This window comes from Chrysochloris asiatica, unplaced genomic scaffold (genome assembly GCF_000296735.1).
Source record: "Chrysochloris asiatica unplaced genomic scaffold, ChrAsi1.0 scaffold00156, whole genome shotgun sequence".
NCBI classification, from domain to species: Eukaryota; Metazoa; Chordata; class Mammalia; order Afrosoricida; family Chrysochloridae; genus Chrysochloris; species Chrysochloris asiatica.
Window position 1 is genome coordinate 6900199 of NW_006408674.1, and position 21764 is coordinate 6921962.

A 21764-nucleotide genomic window follows, 5' to 3' on the forward strand; every position below is an offset into this window, starting at 1 on the left:
ATAATTTTTAGGAGGTCCCAGTCATCTAATTTGTCTTTTGTGGTTTGTGTGTTTTCAGTTAGTTTTCATGGTGTATTTATGCCATGGAGTCCTGGTGTGGTGCTGTGAGTTAATGTGCTGGACTGCAGTCTGTTTGAACCACAAGGTTGGTGGTTCAAGCTCACCAGCTGCTCTTCAGAAACCCTATACAGGGTTGCTATGGGATGAAACTAACTTGATGGCATTTAACAATAACAACAATAAATCTTTCCCTATATTTTCATTAATGATCTTTATATTACAGTTCTAGGTTTTACATTCAGATCTTTGATCCACCTTTTTTGTATTCATTTTTGTATGTGGTGTGAGGTATGGATCCTGTTTTATTCTTCTACAAATGGATACCTAGCACCATGTGTTACAGATTATCCTAAGGTGTAAGCACCTCCCTAGTGTTAGTGTTTACCTTATAAATCCCACTACCATCAAGTTAATCCCAGCTCCCAGTGACCCCTTAGACTAGCACTGGTCCTTAGGAGTTCCCTAGACTAAATCTTTCCTGGAGCAGCCAGCCTCATCGTTCATCCATGGAGAGTCTGCTGGGCTTCAACCAACGGCTTTTCCGTTAGCAGCATTTACTGGTCTATTGTTGGGCTGACAACTGATCCCTGGGGGTGAGTTGAGTTTCCGGTCCAGAGGGGAACTCAGGGCCACATTCTCAGGGGTTCTAGAAGTCTCTGTCAGACCCGTATGCTGGGTCTTTATGATGAGACTGAGTTTGGTTCCACCTTCTTTTTCCATTCTGTCCAGGACCTCCTAACGTGATCCATTTCACAGCCGTTGGTAGTAGTAATTGGCACCTTCTAGCTCTGGTTTCCGGGCTGTGGAGGCTGAGGTTTGTGTGGGCCACTTGGACTTACTTTTTTCCATGAGTCTGATTGTCTTCACTTCTTGCTCCATGCACCAAGACACCAGTTGTTGCACCTTAGATGGCCACTCACAAGCTTTTAAGACTAGTCGCTGTTTACCAAAGTAGGATGTTAAGCCTGAGTGTCTATCTATGTGTCCACTCCTAGAGGATTGTTACTACTGCTATCTCAGGACTGGGTGTGTAATAGTATTTACAGCTGTTGTCTTTAACTCATGTGCTCCTCACAGTGGCTTCCTTTGCCTGGATCATTTTTGCCACCTTCTCCTTATTGTTTATTGCCTTCCCCTTCACCCAAATTAAAATGTGTCTATCCTGTAGCTGTGGCGCTATAGGATACGCACTGGACTGCTGACTATAGTCCAGCTGTTCAAACCCACCAGTCGCTCCTTGGGAACAGGGTGGCTATGAGTTAGAACCAACTCAGAAGCACTTAACTAACAATCATGTAGTTAGTGGTTTAATATTCTTTCCCCTCCCACCTTTGTTAACCATCAAAGAATGTTTCTGCGTGAAAACCTTTTCCTGACTTTTTTAGCTGCTTCATAGAATATTTGCCCTTTTGTTCCTGCTTTCATTCATCATAATGTCCTCCAGGTTCATCCATGTGATGAGGTGTTTCACAGATTCATCGTCATCCTTTAACGTTGGTGTAGTGTTCCACTGTGTGTGTGTACCGTGGTTTGTACATGTATCCATTCATCTGTTATGTTAGTGGGCATTTCGGTTGTTTGCATCTTTTTCTATTGTGAACAGTGCTAGGATGAGCGTGGGTGTGCATATCCCTATTCGTGTCATGCTTTTATTTCTCTAGGAGATATATCTAATAGTGGGCTTCAGAAAGTTCATGGAAAAATGCCATTATATTTCAAAATCTGTTTCCATGAAATTTTGAATCCCTCTCCCATGGTACTTCTAGTCCCACCTTTTTAAAGAAGTGCCATCCTGTTTTCCACAGCTTTACACCATTTTACAGCTCCACCAGTAGTCTGTGAGGGTTCCAGATGTTTTCCGGTTTTTGAACTTTGCTATTGATGCTGCGTGAGACAGTGTTTCGTTGTGCATTTGCCTCTCTCTAATGACGAGTGATCATGAACATTTCTTCATGTGTTTGTTGGCCTCCTGAATGTCTTTGGTGAAATGTCTATTATTCATGTCCTCCGGCCCATTTTTTAATTGGATTATTGGTCTTTTTGTTGTGTATGAAGCAAAGGTTCAGAAGCTGTTCTTAATAAATATTTTTAGCCCTACAGTGCAGCTTTGTAGTAAGTGCCCCAAAACCCAGTTTTATACTAGATAGGTGTGGCTAGCCTCTCATAGTCAGTATCCTAAGTCATCTAAAGGTTTGTTCTCTTTCTTTTTTTTACAGACCTAACTTCCATAAAGAACGCTGCATATTAAGAAAAACCACAAGAAAGTTACACATTTGGTTGTCTAATAATCTTGGATTTGATATGAACCAACACATTATCATTGTCATTGACAGACTCCAGTTTGTATGTACATTACTCACATTCCTCCTATTGTGTTTGGGGAAAACAAAGACATTTTAGCCTTTTTTTAAGGTTCTTGATTTAATTTGAAATGTTATTTGGTTGCATGAAGTTGCCCTTCCCCACGAAGGATGAGGAGGATTTGTGCACAGACTAGGACCCTTTTCTTCAGGCAGTTTAGTCTCACCTTCTCTAGCACCCTTCTCTTAAGGCAGTCTGTGCTCATCCTTCTCCTGCCTTGACCCCACCATCATCAGGCAGCACCATAGAAATTAGCTGTTCTTAAGTCATCACTCATGTGCTTAAGGATGGGATTTCCTCTCTGGCAGAACCAACCCAGGAATTAATTCCTACATCCATAATGTTGGTATACTGAAGATGAAATTAAAATTGTCCTTCAGTTCTAAGGCCATGTATGTGTAAAGTTTAACCATATTGTAAAATATCTATTCCACATTAGAAATAGCTAGTTGAGAGCTTATACTTCTCAAAACTCATGTTGTTACGTACACAGACTCAGTTTCTATATGTGAAGTTAGTGAAAGTCTTTTTGTGTTACTTCAAAATAAAGGCAGTGATTTATTTTTTTTTCCCCAATGCCAGTACAATTTGAGCTAATAACTCAAGGTGGGGACTTTACATTTTAACGCTGGAATCAGCAGCAGCCCTATGGAAAACTAGACAAAACATTGACTTTTAAATATAAACTTTAAAAAGCAACTGTTATTTTCTTTTGCAGCTAATTAGAATAGTTAAAATTCATCCCACAAACCATGATTATGTGTATATTATTGTTGCTATTGTGATAATAGAGAATTTTATTTATTTTTATGCCAGCTTATATTGTGAGAACACATTTAGTCAGTTTGGGTTTTATCAATCCTGTTATGCTTGTCCTTGGAACATCTTTTGCGTATTCGAGGTTTGTAGTTGAAAGTTTACTGTAAAAAAAAAAAAAAAAAAAATCAAAATCAAAAAAATGTATTGTTTTTACAGAATAAATCTATTGGAATGTGTACTGGGAGTAAGATTTGAGGTTGTAAGCAACTAAGTTAGTGTCATTTGGCTTCATATATGTAATAATGTGAGGTATTAATGTAATTGAGACATTAAAGCAATGTTGTTAACAGCAAGTTGACAATAGAACCAAGAGCAGGTGAGGGTTTTCCTTTTTTCATGGACACTCTGGGTTCTAGGTTATTTGAAGGCACTGTGGGAAATGGTAATGTGATTTGCTACACTTTAAAATAATCTCTCTACCAGCTCAATGAACCCCTAAATTCACACTTGACATCATCCATGCATTGGTGGTGCACCCCATTTTCTCTTGACTTTCTGTCTTGGTGAACAGTTAACAAATAACACGAAGGGTCAACGTGAAAACTTCTCAAGCCCCAAGCCACTACTAATACTGATGACGATGTTGAGGATGACAGCTGAGGGTATGAACCAATAATCTGCTTTGCACTCTGGCACACTCAGGCGACGCCTCTGTTTTGCGTTTATTTTCCTCATTCAGCAGCATTTTTTTCTTTCTGATACTCCCACCCAATTCCAATATGAAAAGCTGATAAGAAGTATTTTTTCCTTAATAAAAGTACTCTTTAATGTTGAAAATTAATTAAAATTCATCAAAAGACCACTCCATTGCTCATACTTAAAGCATAAGGAGAAACTAGATGACATTGTGAACTTGAAAATATGAGGGTGAGTCAAAAATTATCTGCACTCTATAGAATTTATTTTAATCAACTTTTAGAAAAGACAATTACATCATTTTTGGCATAGTCTCTTTGCTTTTCAATACGCTTTGTCCATCTGTCAACAAGCTTTTATATTCCTTTTTAAAAAATGTTTTAGGCTGAGCTGCAAGTCACGAATGTACCACTGTCTTCACTTCTTCATTAGAGGAAGTGAATCTTCGTCCTCAAAGGGCTGCTTTCAGGGGACCAAACAAGTGAAAATCCAATGGAGCAAGATCAGGACTACAGGGCGGATGCTTTACCACCTCAAAAATAAGTTTCTGTAGTGTCAACAGTGTGGGCAGAGGTGTGGACGTGCATTGTCATGCAAGATCACAATGTCCTAGGATAGCAGTCCTCTGCATTTAACCCCAAGTTTAGGCTTCAGCTCTTCAATGAGCATCTCACTGTAACGAGCACTGTTGACTGTTGAACCTGTTTCCTGATAGTGTTCCAATACTGGCCCTTGAGAATCCCAGAAAACTGTAAGCATCAATTTTCCAGCTGATGGTTGACTTTTTTAAGTTTTCATTGTGATTTGAGTGAAAGTTTACTGAGCAGATCATCAGTTTTGCATTCAACAAATCATATACTTTGTTTCATTACAATGATTATAATCCCCATGTACCATCAGTTAACAGTATTTCTCTATATTCATTTTAGTTCTTTTGTTTTGTTTTGTTTTAAACATTTAGGCATATATAATAATTGAAACCACCAAAGGGCACATTCCGCAAGTCTGCCTCCTGGCCGCCAGCTCTTAGTCCCTCTAAGCTGCTCCCTCTCTCCATGTCCCCGTCTCTGCCTCCATCTCTGGTGTCACCACTTCTCTGGATAGGGTCCCACGTCCCTTTTGTGCTCATCTCCCTTGATGGTCCTAGGGTCTTCTATTACTGGACTGTAAGATTAACTACTCCCCATTTTTGTTACAACACTTCTACCTTTACAATTGTGACAGTTGGCAATTAGTCATGATAACAGGTAGTCACTATTGAATCATAAGAATCTTATCCCCATTTCTTTTCACCAGACTTGATGGTTAAGTTTTGAACCTTTTCTTAGTCTGCGATTGAGGATGTTTCCATTCCATATTTTGCTGTTTACTCTCAGGCTCATAGTGATGAATCCATGTCTTGTCACCAGTAATGATTTTTTAAAATATGAAACTTCTACCTTCCTTCACGTATCCATCCAAATTGTGTTTGCAGATGTCCAAACGCTTCTGTTTATGCTCTTCCATGAGGTGTTTTGGTACCCATCTCACACAGACTTTTGGGTAGCTAAGTCTGTCATGGATTAGTTCACAGGCAGAGCCATGGCTGATTTACAAATGATTTGCCACATAATCCACTGTCTCTTGTCTGTTCGACAGAATCATTTCATGTGCATGCTCAGTGTCGTCATCAGCCGTACACATGGACGGGCGTTTTAATATAACCGAGTGCGGATAATTTTTGACTCAACCTCGTATAACTGACAGATGTTTAAAATAAAAAGCCAAGACTATAAAACTTGTCATTAAAAGTATGCAAAATGTTTCATGTAATAAAATTTGTCTTCATAAAACACCAAATGTAATAAAATTTGTCTTCATAAAACACCAAAAAGAATTTTTATTGAAAATATACACAGAAACACAATAGAAATATTATCATCAATAAAACAAATATTTGTTAAGGGTAATAATTATCATTCTTTAGGTATTTAGATTTACACAAAAAAAAAAAATCAGTAAAAGCAATTTTCAAAAACATTTGATGAGCTGTCTTTTATACTGAGACTGACAATGAAATAGCTTACAGGCAAAAATTCTCCAATCTACATTTGCTTTTTTGAATTCTTAAATATGCATAAACCCTGTCCATTTGTACAATTTCATCTTCATGCTCACTGTCGTAGGAGCTAAATTGTAATGTTCCACACTAACAAGTATTTCACGTGTACACACAGTAGTGAGATACATGGTTAGGGTTATTTACAAAGAATTTAGATTTCTTTTCAGAAACTGTTTCTCAACAACTTTGACTTTTCTTCAGAAAAGGACAAAACTTGACCTGCACAATACCATACTATAGGCTCACACGTACAACAGAGAGCAAGAATCAAGTGTACGGGCAGGGAGGAAAATGGTACATTACATCAGTACCAATATACCCAAAGCCAGCAATCTAGAGAGAAAAAACGTGAAGTCATGCTTTCATTCAACTTTTTCATCGGCCTTTGTTTTTATGAAGAACTCGGGTTTGTAGATACAACGATAGGCCAAAAGCTGAGGAAGAATTCCATAGGCTATGTTTAATATTAAAAAAGCAAGTTTCGCTTCTTCAGGGACTCGGTAGACATAAGCAGTTCTAGCATGAAGAGAAGCACCAATGTGGGAAAACTGAGCCTGTTGTATAAAACAAAAATGGGTAAGCATGAGATTGATGCTTAGATGAATGTACAGTGAATTCCGAATGGATCATTCAGACAGACCGTGATGTGTGCTCTCAGAATGAGTCTCACCTGTAGGCAAAGTACTTTCAAACAATCCAGTCCTTAGTGTTTTACTGAACCTAGCATCATTCTTGATATAACTGTTGAAATCAACTCTGCCTTGTTTGGTGTGGCTGTATTATGGCAGCTATGTGTTTACCCATTCCAGTGCCCTATACCAGACACTAGACTCCTGGGTTGGCGCTGTAGGATCAGCATTGGACTGTGAACCACAAGGTCAGCAGTTCAAACCCACCAGCTGCTCCTTGGAAACCTATACAGGGTCACTATGAGTCGGAACCAACTCGATGGCGACCAGTGGCTGGGTTTTCAGAAACAGAGCACCAGGCCTTTATTCTGAGGTTCCTCTGGATGGATCTGAACTTCCAAACTTTAGATTAGCACCTGAGCACCTTAACCGTTACCATCTAGTGACGTTACCACAACCGTTACCACATTGTGGTTCAATTTAACCAAAAAATTTGAGTAAAATCTCAACTTCTCTTCTTCTTATATGCCATCTGGAGACTCTACATAGGGACCTAGATGAGGCTTACACTTGTGTTTCAATGCAAATGAGTAAGAATTCAGAAAGCTGAACTCTTTTTTTAGCTATGGAGAAGCACTGAGAGAAGCCATCAAAATGGCTTCATTTTGTTCAGTCTTTCCTCTACTTGTTAGGGCAGTAGCTCAAAGCCTTCTCATTCTGGACATTTGTTTATTCATTTATCTGTTTTTCATACAACTTAAAAAAAAAAAAAAAAACAAGAATTGTGTTGTAAGATTACCAACTTGGAGAGGGAGGAGGTAGTATGAAATGGAAAAGTACTTGCAGGCAACTGTTTTTAATCAGATGACTTGGAATTATGAATTGTTGGCATCATCTGAATTTGCAAAATAAAAGAAGGAAGAGCCTCTACATTTGTATCCTTGTGCAAAACACATTCAGGATGTGCTGATTGGTCTTTTTTTAAAAATAAGCATGAGGGAAAGGGGAATGCAGGCCACAAACAGGATTAGAGACTTCTCTGAAAGGATGCTCACGTCATTACAAAATGCAACCCCAGAGTCTGCATTTTCACATCTTGCCAAAACTCAAGATACACTTGAATAAAAGGATTGGGAATTTAAATCTACTACTCGGTAAATTATTAGTCCATCGGGATCGAAGTGCAGAGACAAAAGACCGTGCAATAGAAAGAGTACAGAAGTAACAAGAAGGAAGAACTAAATACTTTGCTTTAAATGCATAAAATCTACCTTCCCTATGAACTCAATTCATTCTGCTAAGTGGTTCACAAATAAGTGTGACTTACCATTTAAGTCACCATGAAAAGAATAGGACAAGCTTTCATAAGCATTTTCATGTATTTCTGTCAGTGGCAGATACTTTAACAAGCTGTAATTTTACAAATTACTGATAAATTCTGGGGACCTGTGGTACTTTTTATTGGGCTGATCCCTACAGATAGTAGTTATAAATTGATGTAATATGTTGCAAAGAGCTACCAACACCTCTGAGTTGTGATCCTTGAAGCCCTGATAGTGACCTGCCTTCAGGCTCACCCAGCAAATGTGAAGTAAATTAAGCATTTGCACCTGGGGGTGGTGGTGGAGATTAAAGTGGTTTGGGGCTTGCCCTGAGGAGCCACCTTGGAGGACATTCAGGAATTGAACAGGCGCTTTGCCCACAAGCCAATAGTTTTCCCTAGGGCCTGTTTTGAATAAGAGGAGTTTACCTAAAAAGTTTAAAACAAAAAATGCCTAGAAGTATATCCAAACTTTTTCTTTCATACTAAAGCCCAGATTTGAAGCCTGGAATTCAGAAATGAAGGTTTGGTGGCTCCCATCTTTATAGACACTTGTACACATCACAAAATCATTCAATTTGGGAAATAATCAGCCATACTTTGAGAGAATAATAGGAACAACTGTGCCTACTTGCATAGGGAAACCTGGTAAGTAGCCAGCGTGAGTCCATAGGCTGTTTTCCTGCACTAAACAGTGCAGTTAATACCTCATTTTCATGAATTACAAACTCACAACAACATTAAAAAATGGTTCATGTCCATAGGTTAGATTGTAAGCCCCCTGGGCAGGTACTGTGTCTGATGTTGTGTGTGGCACCTACCACATTGTTAGAATTCAATAAACGTTCCAACAATAATGGTCTTGTGACTGTCAAAATACAAAATGTTCTACTAAGCATTTTTATAATTGTTTATCTATTCTAGTAAACCCTTTTTATTTAACAAGGAGCAAAAATTACAACATTATATAATGAAAAAGTCCCAAGGCCAGTTGTCTGCAGTTACGTTTACTGATGGCAGTCCTAATGGGCATATTCATGGTGGTCACATGCTCTAACCATAACTTGGCATAAAATGTCAAGTTTTCAGAGTCTGAAGTGTTAGAAAAACCCAAGACTACAGTTCTTGTGTGGTGCTGTAGGAAAAGCACTGGACTGCTAACCACAAGGTCGGCTGTTCAAACCCACCAGCCACTCCTTGGAAACCTTATACAGGGTCGCTATGAGTCAAAACTGACTTGATGTCACTTAAGAACAAGTTATTTGGAGATAACAGAAAAACCTAGGTCTCACCTGAAGGAAGTTCCCTTTCCAAGCACCTAACTGGTGAGGGGCTTGCAGGTCTCCTGGGTGGTGTTCCCACCAGAGCAGGAAGCCTCCTTGCACCTGGGCTTGCGTCTGGTTGGGGATGGGGTGACTGAAGAGGGTTACTCCTTACAAAGACAACTTAGATTCAGCGATGTAAACTTGAATCCCTGCTGATTTCTCTTCTGGTTCATTCTATGTCATTTTTCACCTTAAATAATTTAAAGGCATACTTTATTCTTACTTTTTAGAATGGATCATTGAAATGGTACAGGAACTGAAGCAATAATGGAGGGAGGTGAGTTAAATTTTAACAGCTTTGCTCTCCTACAGAGACAACTTGGAAAGGGCTACTAAAATTACAATCCTGGCTCCAAAAGGGAGAGGCGAAAGTGTTTTCAAGTGCCCCTGTGAATACTGCAGGCAAAATGCAACATGACCATTAGGGCCATGAACTGACTGTTGGGTCCATACAATACACATATCCGTCTGTCCGTCTAATCCAGAACCATGTTGGCATCTTTGAGTCTTCTGGGCCACACACTATAGTGGCTAAGAATACTGACTCTGAAATTGGAGTTCTTGTTATGTGCTGTTGAATCGGTTCCAACTCATAGGGACCCTGAATAGGGTTTCCACAGAGCGGCTGGTGGGTTTGAACGCTGACCTTGCAGCTTGCAGTTCACTGCTTACCCTACAGAGCCACACCAGGGTCACATCTCACCTCCACCACAAACTAGCTGTATGACCTCTATTGGAGTATCTATCATAAAGGAGCCTCAGAGGATTGTTAAGAAGATTGAATGAGTTAATATGTATTAGGTGTTTAGTGTCCAGCACATGGGGCTATCAGATAAAAATATACAATTCAACTGAACTGTTTAATGATCTGGCTCTCCACTTTGCTGTAAACCAGGGCTCCTTGGTTCCTTTCATGATCCCCTTGTTGACCTTTTGACAATTTCAAGACCTTCACCACTGTGTCTACCAAAGGATAATAAGTAAAGATTAAACCCAAACTAATAATCACACCAAAAGCAACGGATTCAAATGGGGTTTTGCATTGTTGTTATGTGCCGTGGAGTCAGTTCCGACTCATAGTGACCCTGGACAGGGTTTCCGAGACTATAAATCTTTACGGGAGCAGAAAGCCTCATCTTTCTCCTGCGAAACAGCTGGTAGTTTCGAACTGCTGACCGTGAGATAAGCAGCCCGATTCGTAACCACTATGCAGTATTCCAATTATCCATGTTCTTCCTAAATCTTTCAGATATTTTTTAAATAAAGGAAAAAGTTATGAGAGTCACCTTTAGCTAGGCAGCTCTCTGCAACCAACATGTCTACAGAGAAGCCCCTAGTCCCCATGTGAGAAAGTGCACTGCCTGCCTTTAGTAGTGGTAACCAGGAGACTACAGGGTGTTACTGGGTGGGGTGGCAGGCTACCCACCAAATCCACTGTAATCTTGTCTTAAAGCTTTTTCCCAGTATCTGATTTGTAGGTAATTATAGTGTGGTGCTGTAGAATAAGCACTGGACTACTAACCACAAGGTTGGTGCTTCAAACCCACTAGCGCTCCTTAGAAACCCAATACAAGAATCCACTAGAAGGCACTTAACAACAACATACATGTGGTTTAATTAGCTTAATTGTTTAAAGATTAATGAAAAGATCATCTTAGTGACATAAGGTATTTCTCTTCCAGACTGTCAACTATGAATCATAAACCAAGACAAGAAACAAACCCACCGCTTTTGAATTGATTCAGACTCATAGCAACCTTATATGTGGGTTTCCAAGACTAAATTTTCATCGGAGCAGGCAGCCTCATCCTTCTCCCATGGAGCAGCTGGTGGGTTTGAACCATCAACTATGCAGTTAGCAACTCAATGCCTAACCCACAGCACCACCAGGGCTTCCAATAATGGCAACCAGCAAAAGGCTACGGAGCTTAGGATGTGCCATGCACCCTTTTCATCCATTAATTCATTCAATCCTCATAACAACCCTTATTATCCCCACTTTACAGAAGAGAAAGCAAAGGACCAGAGAGACAAAGTAACCAAGATCATTCAGTTAATTGGTAGTAAGCTGAGATTTGAATTAGTCCATCCTAAAACTAGCCCATGTTGTTAACCATTTGGCTCTTAAGTTTTTTGTTTAATGTTTGGTGATGGTGGTTATGTGCCATCAAGTCGGTAGATCCAACCTGCTGATCTTTCAGTTAACAGGTCAACTCATAGCCCACTATGCTACCAATGATGCTTTGTTGTTGTTCTTGTTGTTGTTGTTGTTGTTGTTGTTAGGTGCTGTCAAGCCAGTTCCAACCCATAGCAACCCTGTGATAGGATTTCCTAGGAACTGCTGGTGAGCTTGAACTGCCAACCTTTTGGTTCAAACCAAGTTTGCAGTCCAGCTCATTTACCCACAGTGCCACACCACAGAAAAATTCTTCAGTTGATATAAAATGCCAATAAGTGGACCAAGCCCGTAACATTTTTCAAATTAGACTTTGCAACTTTAATCCTATGGTAAGCATTTTGGATGAAAAGACACTTATGGTGTGAATGTTGAGCATACCTGCTGGAACTCTTGGGCATAACTTGCACCCTCATTTTATTTTTTTCGACTCTTCATTTTTTATTGTTTTTTTGATTTCTGGAGGCAGAAGATTTGTCAGACTTACAGGGTCTGAATGCAGGGACCTGTACGCACCCAACATGTTTGAGTTGACCATGCACTGATTTAGTTTTTCAGTGAATTTTTTTGGGGGGTCCCATCAAATTGCATAGACTCTTAGAGAGTTCGCTGAAGCTTTGTCTCCGATCAGGTTTTCATAAAGGGAAGTTCCTGGGGCTGTCAATGCAAAAGCCCCAGGACAGGGACGGCTGTTCTAACAAGTGAGGGCCGTTGAACAAGGTAAATGGAGCAATTGGCAGATGCCATCCTAAAATGAGAATCTTTTTCACAAGAATTTGGTAAGCAGAAAACAAATCACTTAACTGGAATTCAACATTCTGATCGTATCCATTGTTTTGTTGCAATGTGACTGCTCAATTTTCCTTAGGCACTGTGGGTTAATGAGCTGGATTGCAAAGTCGGTTTGAACTACAAGGTCAGTGGTACAAGTTTACCAGCTACTCCTTGGAAACCCTATACAAGGACGTTATGGGTCAAAACCGACTCCATGGCACTTAACAACAAACACTACACAGATTAACAGTAAAGTCCAGCCAACAATCATGGGAATGTCTGACAACTGAAAAGGTCATTCTTCACCTGCTGGGGTGGTAGAAACATCCTCTGACATTTCCAGGGTCTTCTTCTTGGAAACCCTATACAGGATCGCTATGGGTTGGAATCGACTCAAGGGCACTTTAACAACAGCTCCATCCTTAGTCTGAGCATCAGGCTGCCTTGTCAAACTTAGCGCAATGATGGATAAGCCCAACCTACAAGCCTGGGACCCACCTGAAGCAGCCACTTTTGCCAGTTGCTCTGCAGACCACTCTACCTTTCCTAGAGCCTACCAGCTGGAGCCACAGTGAGTGCCCACTGCCAGCTTAGCCCCACTAGCAGCTAGGGTCTGGCATTAGTTAGCTATGGACTCAGGCTGTTTCTCCAAGCTTAGACCTTCCCAAACTCGCACTCCGAGCAAATCTCATCCTCTAGAAAAAGGGACAAAGGAGGAGTGGGCTGAGTATGAGGGCCCCTGTCCTGGAAGACAAGATCACCAGGACACGAAAACAAAAGCTAGGACTGACTGTGTGTGCCCTGATCTGCTGCTCATTCCCACATTAAATGCTTCCTCTTCATCCAGTGTTCTGGGGAGACTCAGCTGTCAGCCCCATCCCGAAGGCTCTCCAACTCTCCCCCGTGTCTGGTACAAAGTCTGGTAGGACTCTGTGCTGTACCTAGTTATTGGCATGAGATGGGGAATAACAGTGCAGATGAACATGGGCTTGGAGTCAGGATTTCATATCCCTTTGGACTCCTGGTGTGGCACTGCAGGATAGGCACTGGACTGATAACCACAAGGCTGGTGGTTCAAACACACCTGTAGCTCCTCACAGAAACACTACACAGGGTTGGTATGCGTTACACCGACACCACGGCACTTAACAAGATTCTGTCATTTAACAACTATGTACCCTTGGGCAAGTCACAAGCTGTCCTGAGTAAGCCTCATCTTCCTCATCTGTAAAACGGGGGTAAAAACAGCTATGGCAAAGATCACGCTATGTGTTCAGCTAGTTTCGTCTTCTAAGGCACACAGAAACCACATTTCCCAGCTCCCCTTGAAGTTGGGTTGGTGCCAGGCCTGACCTCTGAAAATATCCCACGTGAACTTTGCGTAAGCAAGAACTAAAGCTGTCTTTGTTACTGAATGTTAACTGCCACAGGACACATAGTCTATCCCTACACCAATAAGTAGGCGAACACTTAGCACTGCTTGCCTGACGTGGAGGAAGAGTATGAGAACTCAGACTAGAGCAGCTGGGAGAAATGACGGATCTAAGAATTATTCTGAAGGCAGAGCTAATGAATCGTAGGTGTTGGGGCAGGGGCGTTTGCGGCCAGGAGGTGTGAAGAATCATGCCAAGTTTTTAAATTGAATTGCTAGACACGAGGTAAAATGGAAGAGAAATAGGGAAAATCAAGGGCCCTATTCTAGACATTAAATCTGAGATGATGAAATTAAGTTTGGAAGTAAATCTGGGAGCCATTTGGTCTAAAGATAGAAAACTAGAAACCACCAGCTTAGTATTTAAACCCAACTACTATGGATTCTGAAGGAGCTCTGGTAGCGTAGTGGTTACGAATCGGGCTGCGAACCTTAAGGTCAGCGGTTTGAAACTACCAGCCGCTCCGCAGGAGAAAGATGAGGCTTTCTACTCCCGTAAAGATTTACACCCTCGGAAACCCTGTACAGGGTCGCTATGGGTCAGACCTGACTCGATGGCACTTAACAACAACAACAACTATGGATTCTGACTCAGGGACCCTATAGGGCTCAAGGCTGTGAATCTTTAGGGAAGAAGAGTGTCACAGCTGTCTGCCATGGAAGAGCTGATGGGTTCAAAACACTGACTTTTCAGTTAGCAGCCAAACACTTAACCACTGTGCCACTGGGGCTCCTTAAAGATAAGGAAATAAATGAAAACCCAAACCAAGGCCTGAAAAATTCCGATGTTCTCAAGGAGAACCACCACCAAAGAAGACTAAATGTTTACTCCTCTTCCCTGTAAGTCCTTACAGACAGGAAAGAGCAAGGACTCCATTACCTCTGGAGACGGCATCAACTTTTGTTATACTAATATTCAAATTCTACAATTTAGCAGTACCTCATACTGGGAGCATCTGTCCAATAACCCCATAAACACTGTATTCGTCAATCCTATAAATTCCAGCATATCTTTTTGCCACCATGGTTACTGTACTATGAGTATAACTAACCACTGTTGCCTTGAAAGGTGAGGCTTTCTGCTCCCGTAAAGATTTACAGCCTCAGACACCCTATACAGGACAAGGTCACTATGAGTCAGAACTGACTCAACAGCATTTACAACAATGCCTAGAGTTTCCGGGGGAATGATCCTATGGGCCAGCTTTACTCTGTCCTCGATAGGATCTCTATAGTCAGGCAGCAGCCAACAACAACCCTCAGACAGTAAGCACAGAGGTTTTCCACATATCCAACAGTAACAGCTAGACCATCAGTAGACTTGCTCAGTAGGTGGTGGTGGTGGTGGTGTGCCGTGATTCTGTTCCAACTTGTAGCGACCCTGGTATAAGATTTCTGAGACTGTAAATCTTTACGGGAGCAGAGGTCTCATCTTTCTCCCATGGAGTGTTCAATAGAAAAATATCCTAAATACCTGAGCTAGACCTCCAGCATGTATCAGGGTTACGTCAGGCATCCAAGAACATCCAGGAACCACTAAGCCATAAAGTGCGATCACAAAATAAGGGAGAGAATAGAACATATAGACCAGCATCTGCAGCAGAAAAGAAAAAGAACATTATCAGCAAATGAACAGTTCATTGAAAATTACCAAAAAATCAGCATTTCCTTTTTCAATTTGTTTCTTTAGTCCATAGGACTACATTTACCCATTTAAAAAATAAATTCTAGAAAAATCTTAGGCTCCATAAAATACTTGACCTGAATTTTAGGATATGCAGCAGGATCCTTTAGGTAGGGTTCTTGAAGTTGCGTATATAATCGGCAAAGCTCAGCGGGGCAATCCAAAGCAATCTAAGAACAAAAGTGAATTCATGTTGGTTGATGATGCAAGGAGGGGATTATAACCATGGCAGTGAAACGATATACAATAGGATGAATGTAAAACTAATGTTCTCCCATAACTCACAATAAAACATAACTCATAACTCACAATAAAACATAACCCATAACTCACAGTAAAACATAACTCATAACTCACAATAAAACATTACAAAAAAAAGAAGCAGAAGAAGATGGAGGCCTCATATTTTACGTCATGGTCCCAGAAACAAAACTCAAAATCATAAAAAGACCTGTCTAAAGACCATCAAGAAGGAAGAGCATGAGATCCTACCTAGAAAAGCGGTGAAATCAGAGATGGTTGCAGAGGCATTGACATGGAAAGACAGAGCAGCGGAGGACTGAGAAACGCTGTGTGACCTTGGCCAGAAGGCTGTCTAGCAAAATGTACTCTTTGGACATTTAAATGAACATACGTATTTTTGTTTTGTATGTGTACATAAAAAAAAAAAAAAATGAATTCATTATAAAGATACAATCACATTTGGTTCTTATCTGTGCTGGTAAGGCTAAATGTGCCAGATTTCGTCACAGGTACATTGCTATTTAACAAAAACAATAAATGCTATTGTAGAAGCTCTTTGGCAAATTGAGAGGTACAAAGAAAATACTCTACGGATTGACTTCACAGAGACTGCTGTGAAACTGCAATCCAACTCATAGCAACCCTGTAGAGGGCTTCTGAGGAGCAGCTGGTGGAGGTGAACTACCGACCTTGTGGATAGCAGTCCAGTGCTTACTCCCTACAGAGATTAAGCAGAGGTTCATAGTGGGGCAGGAAATGGAAACTGATGTTCTAGTCTCAGGGATCTTCAGAATACTCTGAGATCTTAAGTGGTGGTGATGTGCCATGGAGTCGGTTCTGACTCATAGCGACCCTGTACACAGTTTCCGAGGCTATAAAACTTTACAGGAGCAGAAAGCCATATCTTTTTCCTGTGGAATGGCTGGTAGTTTCAAACTGCTGATCTTGAGGTTAGCAGCCTGACTCGTAACTACTACGCTACCAGAGCTCCTTGGCTGGTACATTGGGTATGGGTTAATTAAATGTTTGACCATATATCACAGGCTGATTTTTAAGTTGATAATTTTGTATGGCCCGTGAATGTTAGAAATTTTGGCAGAAAAAAGATTCCCCCAGAGTCCTGGTGTGGCGCTGTAGAAGAAAACTTCCGTAATATCATGAAAGATGAGAAAATAAGCATACAAGCAGAATACATCACAAAAGAAAATCACTAAACATATCATAATCAAACTTTCCAAAATAAAAGACAAGGAAAGAATCCTGAAAGCAGCTTGGGAAAAATGAAAAATTACCTACAAAGGAAAACCAATAAGACTAAACTCTGAGTTCTCAGAAGAAATCATACAGGCAAAAAGGCAATCGAATGACATATACAAAACTCTGAAAGAAAAAGATTGCCAAGCAAGAAACATATACCCAGCAAAGCTGTCCCTCAAATATGATGGCAAAATTAGGGCATTTCCTGATAAACAGAAATTAAAGGAATTTGTAATGACCAGACCAAATTTTATAAAACATGCTAAAAGGTGTTCTTTGGACTGAGAACCACAGCAGACCGTAACTTGAGACAATACCACCCAGAAGTCAATCCAGATATAGAAGTATTTAAAGTAAAACAAACCTATAAAATTGAAAATAGGGAACCAGAGATATTCATAGACTAGAAGGTAGATACTTGTTAACATGGGTGATGTGGCGGGAAATATACAAGAGGAAGGTTATCAGAGGAAAGAAGAAAAGGTAGCAGGAGACACGAGAGAATGCGATAGTTAAAGTGAACAGAGGTAAATGCTGTTAAATACACAGACGGGACTGCAAACTTGACGTGAAGCCAAGTATATGATTGGTTGAATGTAAAACTGACCTTCACTCAATTCACAATAAGAAGGTTTGGGGGTTTTTTAAGAGAGAGGAAAAAAAATGTATTCTTTTGTTGTTGTAGTAGTTTTGACTACTAATCAGAATACATTTTAACAAGATCCCCAGGTGATTCTATCTGGGGATCTTAAAATTCACCTGGGATCTTGTTAAAATGTAGTTTCTGAGACTGAGACTATACCCATGAATAGGTGTGAATGAGGATGTTTATATATATACACACACATCTATGCTGCAAATATATCCATAAATAATATGGTGGAGCATTCAGAGAACAAAGTTATGACAATTTCTTAGATATAACCAGACACCTTGAGAGAATGAATTGCTGGGCCTCGGGGCTCAGGACCATAGTCTTGGAGGAGACCAAGATCAAACAGGATAGCACAGTCCACAAAGAATGTTCTACATCCTACTTTGGTGAGTGACAACTGGGATCATCTAAAGTGCAAACATCTGGTACAGAGAAGATTGAAGAAAATCAAAGACACGTGGGAACAATTAGTCCAATGGATTACTGGACATCACGAGCCTCAGTCTCCATGACCCTGAGACCAGAACATGATGATGTTCGGTTACCACTACCAACCCACTCTGAACGGGATCGTATTAGATGGTCCAGGATAGACTGGGAGAAAAATGTGGCACAAAACTCAAAATCATTTAAAAAAAAAACAAACAAACACGGTTTACTGATCTAATGAAGACTGGTGAAACCCCGAGATTATGGTCCTTAGTCACCTTTCAGGCCTGGAACTGAACACACCCCCACGGGGCAAATTTCAACCAAACCATAGGAGCTGTGCCCACCTAGAATTCAAGCCTCCGACCCTTTGGTTAGTTGTTGTTGTTAAGTGCCGTCGAGTCAATTCTGACCTATAGCGACCCTGTATAGGGTTTCCAAGGAGCAGCTGGTGAGCTTGAACCACCAATCTTGGCTCAGACAACTTTGCAGTCTGACGCATTAGCCCCCAGCACCACACCAGGACTCCTTTTGGTTAGTAGCCTGGCATTTAATTGGTTGTGCCACCCAAGGACTCCAAAATAAGGAAAGGAGGCTACTTCTGGGTAGAACTTGGTTTATAGACATGAAGACCAGTAGTGTGGAATGACCATGGACAGACCCTGCCCCCTGGAAGTAGAGGTTGGGGGTTGGGAGTGGGAGAGGCACAGGAAGCAGGTTTGAGCACGCTACGTTCTGGCAGCAGGAATACTGTAACTGTGCTAGGAAGTCCAATAAAAAAACTTCCTCCCTCCCCCCACCTTTTTTTTCCCATTTCAAACCCTTGTTACGTGCTGTTGAGTCGGTTCTGACTCATAGCGACCCTGTATAGGGTTTCAGAGAACAGCTCGTGGGTTTGAACTGCCAACTTTGTGGTTACCAGTCCAGTGCTTATCCTACAGAACCATCATTGTTGTTAAGTACCATTGAGTCAGTCCTGACTCATAGTGACCCTATATAGGGTTTCTGAGGAGCGGCTGGTGAGCTTGAACCACTGACCCTGAAGTTCAAACGGCTTTGCAATCTGGCACATTAACCCACAGCGCCACACCAGGACTCCTATAGCACCATAGTAGTATAACAATTAGAAATTAATATTACTTTCATCTGTTATGCTTACCAAGCCTCTAAACAAACAAAATCCAGCTGCCAGGACGAGGCACACGACCAACATGAAATCAAACGGTCTTCTCAGCAAGTCCTTGGCTTGAGCTTCTTGGACAACCTAAAATAGAGTTTGTAATGACAGAGCAGACACGACATGCCAAAGAAGACTCTAAAATCTACTGCAGCATAAAAGCCCTGCTGACCAGTAATGAGAGGATTTTGAAGAGAAAAATCATTTCTCAGTTTCCTCATCTGTGAAAGGAGGAGACTGGGCCAGGTGGCCTCACAAGGCTCTACTGGCTTTCTGATTGCCTATGTTTTTTTTCTTGAAATAACACTTTGTGATTATACACTTGTTTGAGAAAATAAAAAATAAGTAAATAATAAATAAGCCTGTCACATAACACAATTAACAGAAGGTATACTTTTCTGGTCTTTTATTCTGTATCTCTCAACCTATGCGTATTTTTTCACAAAATTAGGACTTAATGTAAACACCATTTTGTATTTCTGCTTTTTGCACTCAAAATTTATTTATACTAAAAACACTTTGCCAGATTATTAAAAATTCTTCTAAAACTCAATATAAATAGCTGCACAATAGTCCATCATATGACAAGGCTTTCTGCTCCTGCACAGATGTCTCGGAAACCCTGTACAAGGTCGCTATGAGTTGGAACTGACTCGACAGTGCTTTACAACAACAATGTTCTATCATATGGAAGGCACCATAAGAAGAGACTGTCAAAAGTTCATAGAAAATGGAATTAAAAGATAATGGAATTAGTCCATGAACTTTTTGAAGACCTCACGTACTTTAGTTAGCTCTTCTCCCATTGTTGGGCATTTATACATTTTTCACTGTTATACTTACTGTGAAGAAATTGTACACAAAAATTTGACAGCATGTCTCTGATTGATTTTGGGGGATGTTGTTGTTGTTAAGTACCGTGGAGTCGATTCCAACTCATAGTTGCTATAAATCTTTATGGGAGAAGAAAACCTCATCTTTTTCCTACAGAATGACTGGTAGTTTCAAACTGCTGACCTTGAGGTTAGCAGCCCGAGTCATAACCACTACGCTACCAGAGCTAGGGCCCAAGAAATTAAAGGATTAAATTTGTTAAAGTTGATGACATTGCCAAATTGATTTGTAAAGTAATTCTGAATGAATGTTCCTTTTAACAGCATATGACAATGCCCATTTCACCTGGCTTTCATCACCGTGTTTTAGGATTTAAAAAATAACAATAAAGAGTTTTATGTGTCTTATGAAAGGGACAACAGATTGGCACACTAGTATGTCTTGGCCAACTTCATGAAGAAGTGGACCAACGCTGTCAACAGCCCCACCACAGACCGTATGCCCCAGAGCCCAAGGTTCAATCCAGTAGCCAAGAAATAAACGGAACCTTTGAAAGTTTAAGAGCAGGCTGCATTTACACTTAATAAAATCACCTTTGAAGGATAATTATAATTTTCAGGTGGCTGATGGTAGATTCTGAAGCCAGCCCAGACAGGAAGACAAGTATATGGTATGCTTAATAAAAAAGCAGGACAAATCTGTGTTCCATACTTCCCTGTTTAAGGAGAAAAACAAAGTCAAAAGTTTACCCAAAAAATACCTAAGCACAAGTATCAGTAAGGAAACCTCTCCCATCTCAAGACATCTGAACTTTTACAATGAACCAAACAATATTTTTTTAATGAGAAAAAAAAAATAGGTTAAATGAAAACTACTGTGTACTTCTTAACTGTCATGTCCTATCTAAAACTCAAATCAGCAAATTTGCTGTTGTCGAGTCCATTACAAGTCACAGCCACCCCATGTGACAAAGCAGGATTTCTGCTGGCTGGGTTTGAACTGACAACCTTTAGGTTAATAATCAATCACAAACTATTTGCAGCCCCCAGAGGCCTATGTACAGAAAAAGAGTACATTTAATATCCAGATTTCCTGCAGGAATAAATAGCCTTTTACTTTGGGCTTCAAGAGCCTTGGTTTTCAAGTATGATTATTAGCTTCCCATAATGTGTCAACGTAACTTAATGTGTCAAGAAAAATCAAGCGAGGCATTGCATTAGGTAAATCTGCTGCACACGACCTCTTTAAAGTGTTGAAGAGCCAAGATGTCAGTTTGAGGACTAAGGTACCCCTGACCCAAACCATGGTATTTTCAGTAACCTCACATACATGTAAAAGTTGGACAGTGAGTAAGGAAGACCATAGAAGAATTGATGCATTTGAGTTCTGGTGTTGTAGGAGAATCTTAAAAGTACCATGGGCTGCCAAAAGAACAAATCAATCTGTGTTAGAAGAGGCACAGCCAGAATGCTGCTTGGAAGTCAGGATGGCCGGACGTTGTCTCTCATATTTCAGACATTTGTATAAGGACCAGTCCCTGGAGAAGGATATCATGTTTGATAAAGTGGAGGGTTGGAGAGAAAGAGGAAGACCCCCAGTGAAATGGATTAGCACAGTGGCTAATGAATGCGCTCAAGCCTAGCAACGAATGTGAGCAGCAATGAATGCGCTCAAGCCTAGCAACGATTGTGAGGCTGGCCCAGGACCGGGCAGTGTTTCATTCTGTTGTGCACAGGGTCGCTATGAGTTGGTACCGACTAGATGGCACCTAACAACAACAACAACGTGTCAAGCATTACATATAATACAAAAAGTTGTAAGATGTATTATTTGCACACCAAGTATATACAC

At 40.6% G+C, this 21764-nt stretch overlaps 2 protein-coding genes across 5 annotated transcripts in view; one reads left to right on the top strand and one right to left on the bottom strand.

The window, feature by feature from the left end:
• Positions 1 to 3543, top strand: part of LOC102826429 (hepatoma-derived growth factor-related protein 3-like) — an 88701-nt gene extending 85158 nt beyond the window's left edge. Inside the window, exon 6 of the mRNA XM_006870927.1 lies at positions 2277 to 3543. Coding sequence (XP_006870989.1) covers positions 2277 to 2282 — 6 coding nt within the window. The 3' untranslated portion in view covers positions 2283 to 3543. The remainder of the gene's footprint in view (positions 1 to 2276) is intronic.
• A 2796-nt stretch (positions 3544 to 6339) lies between these two features.
• TM6SF1 (transmembrane 6 superfamily member 1) overlaps positions 6340 to 21764 on the bottom strand; it is a 36311-nt gene continuing 20886 nt past the window's right edge. For 2 of the 4 annotated variants that reach the window (XM_006870930.1, XM_006870931.1), the window contains one exon: positions 15108 to 15228. In XM_006870930.1, coding sequence (XP_006870992.1) covers positions 15143 to 15228 — 86 coding nt within the window. In that variant the 3' untranslated portion in view covers positions 15108 to 15142. Of the gene's footprint in view, positions 6532 to 15107; positions 15229 to 15395; positions 15489 to 19061; positions 19167 to 20506; positions 20629 to 21764 lie in introns of those variants that run through there. The other 2 variants (XM_006870928.1, XM_006870929.1) reach the window with 2 other exon arrangements.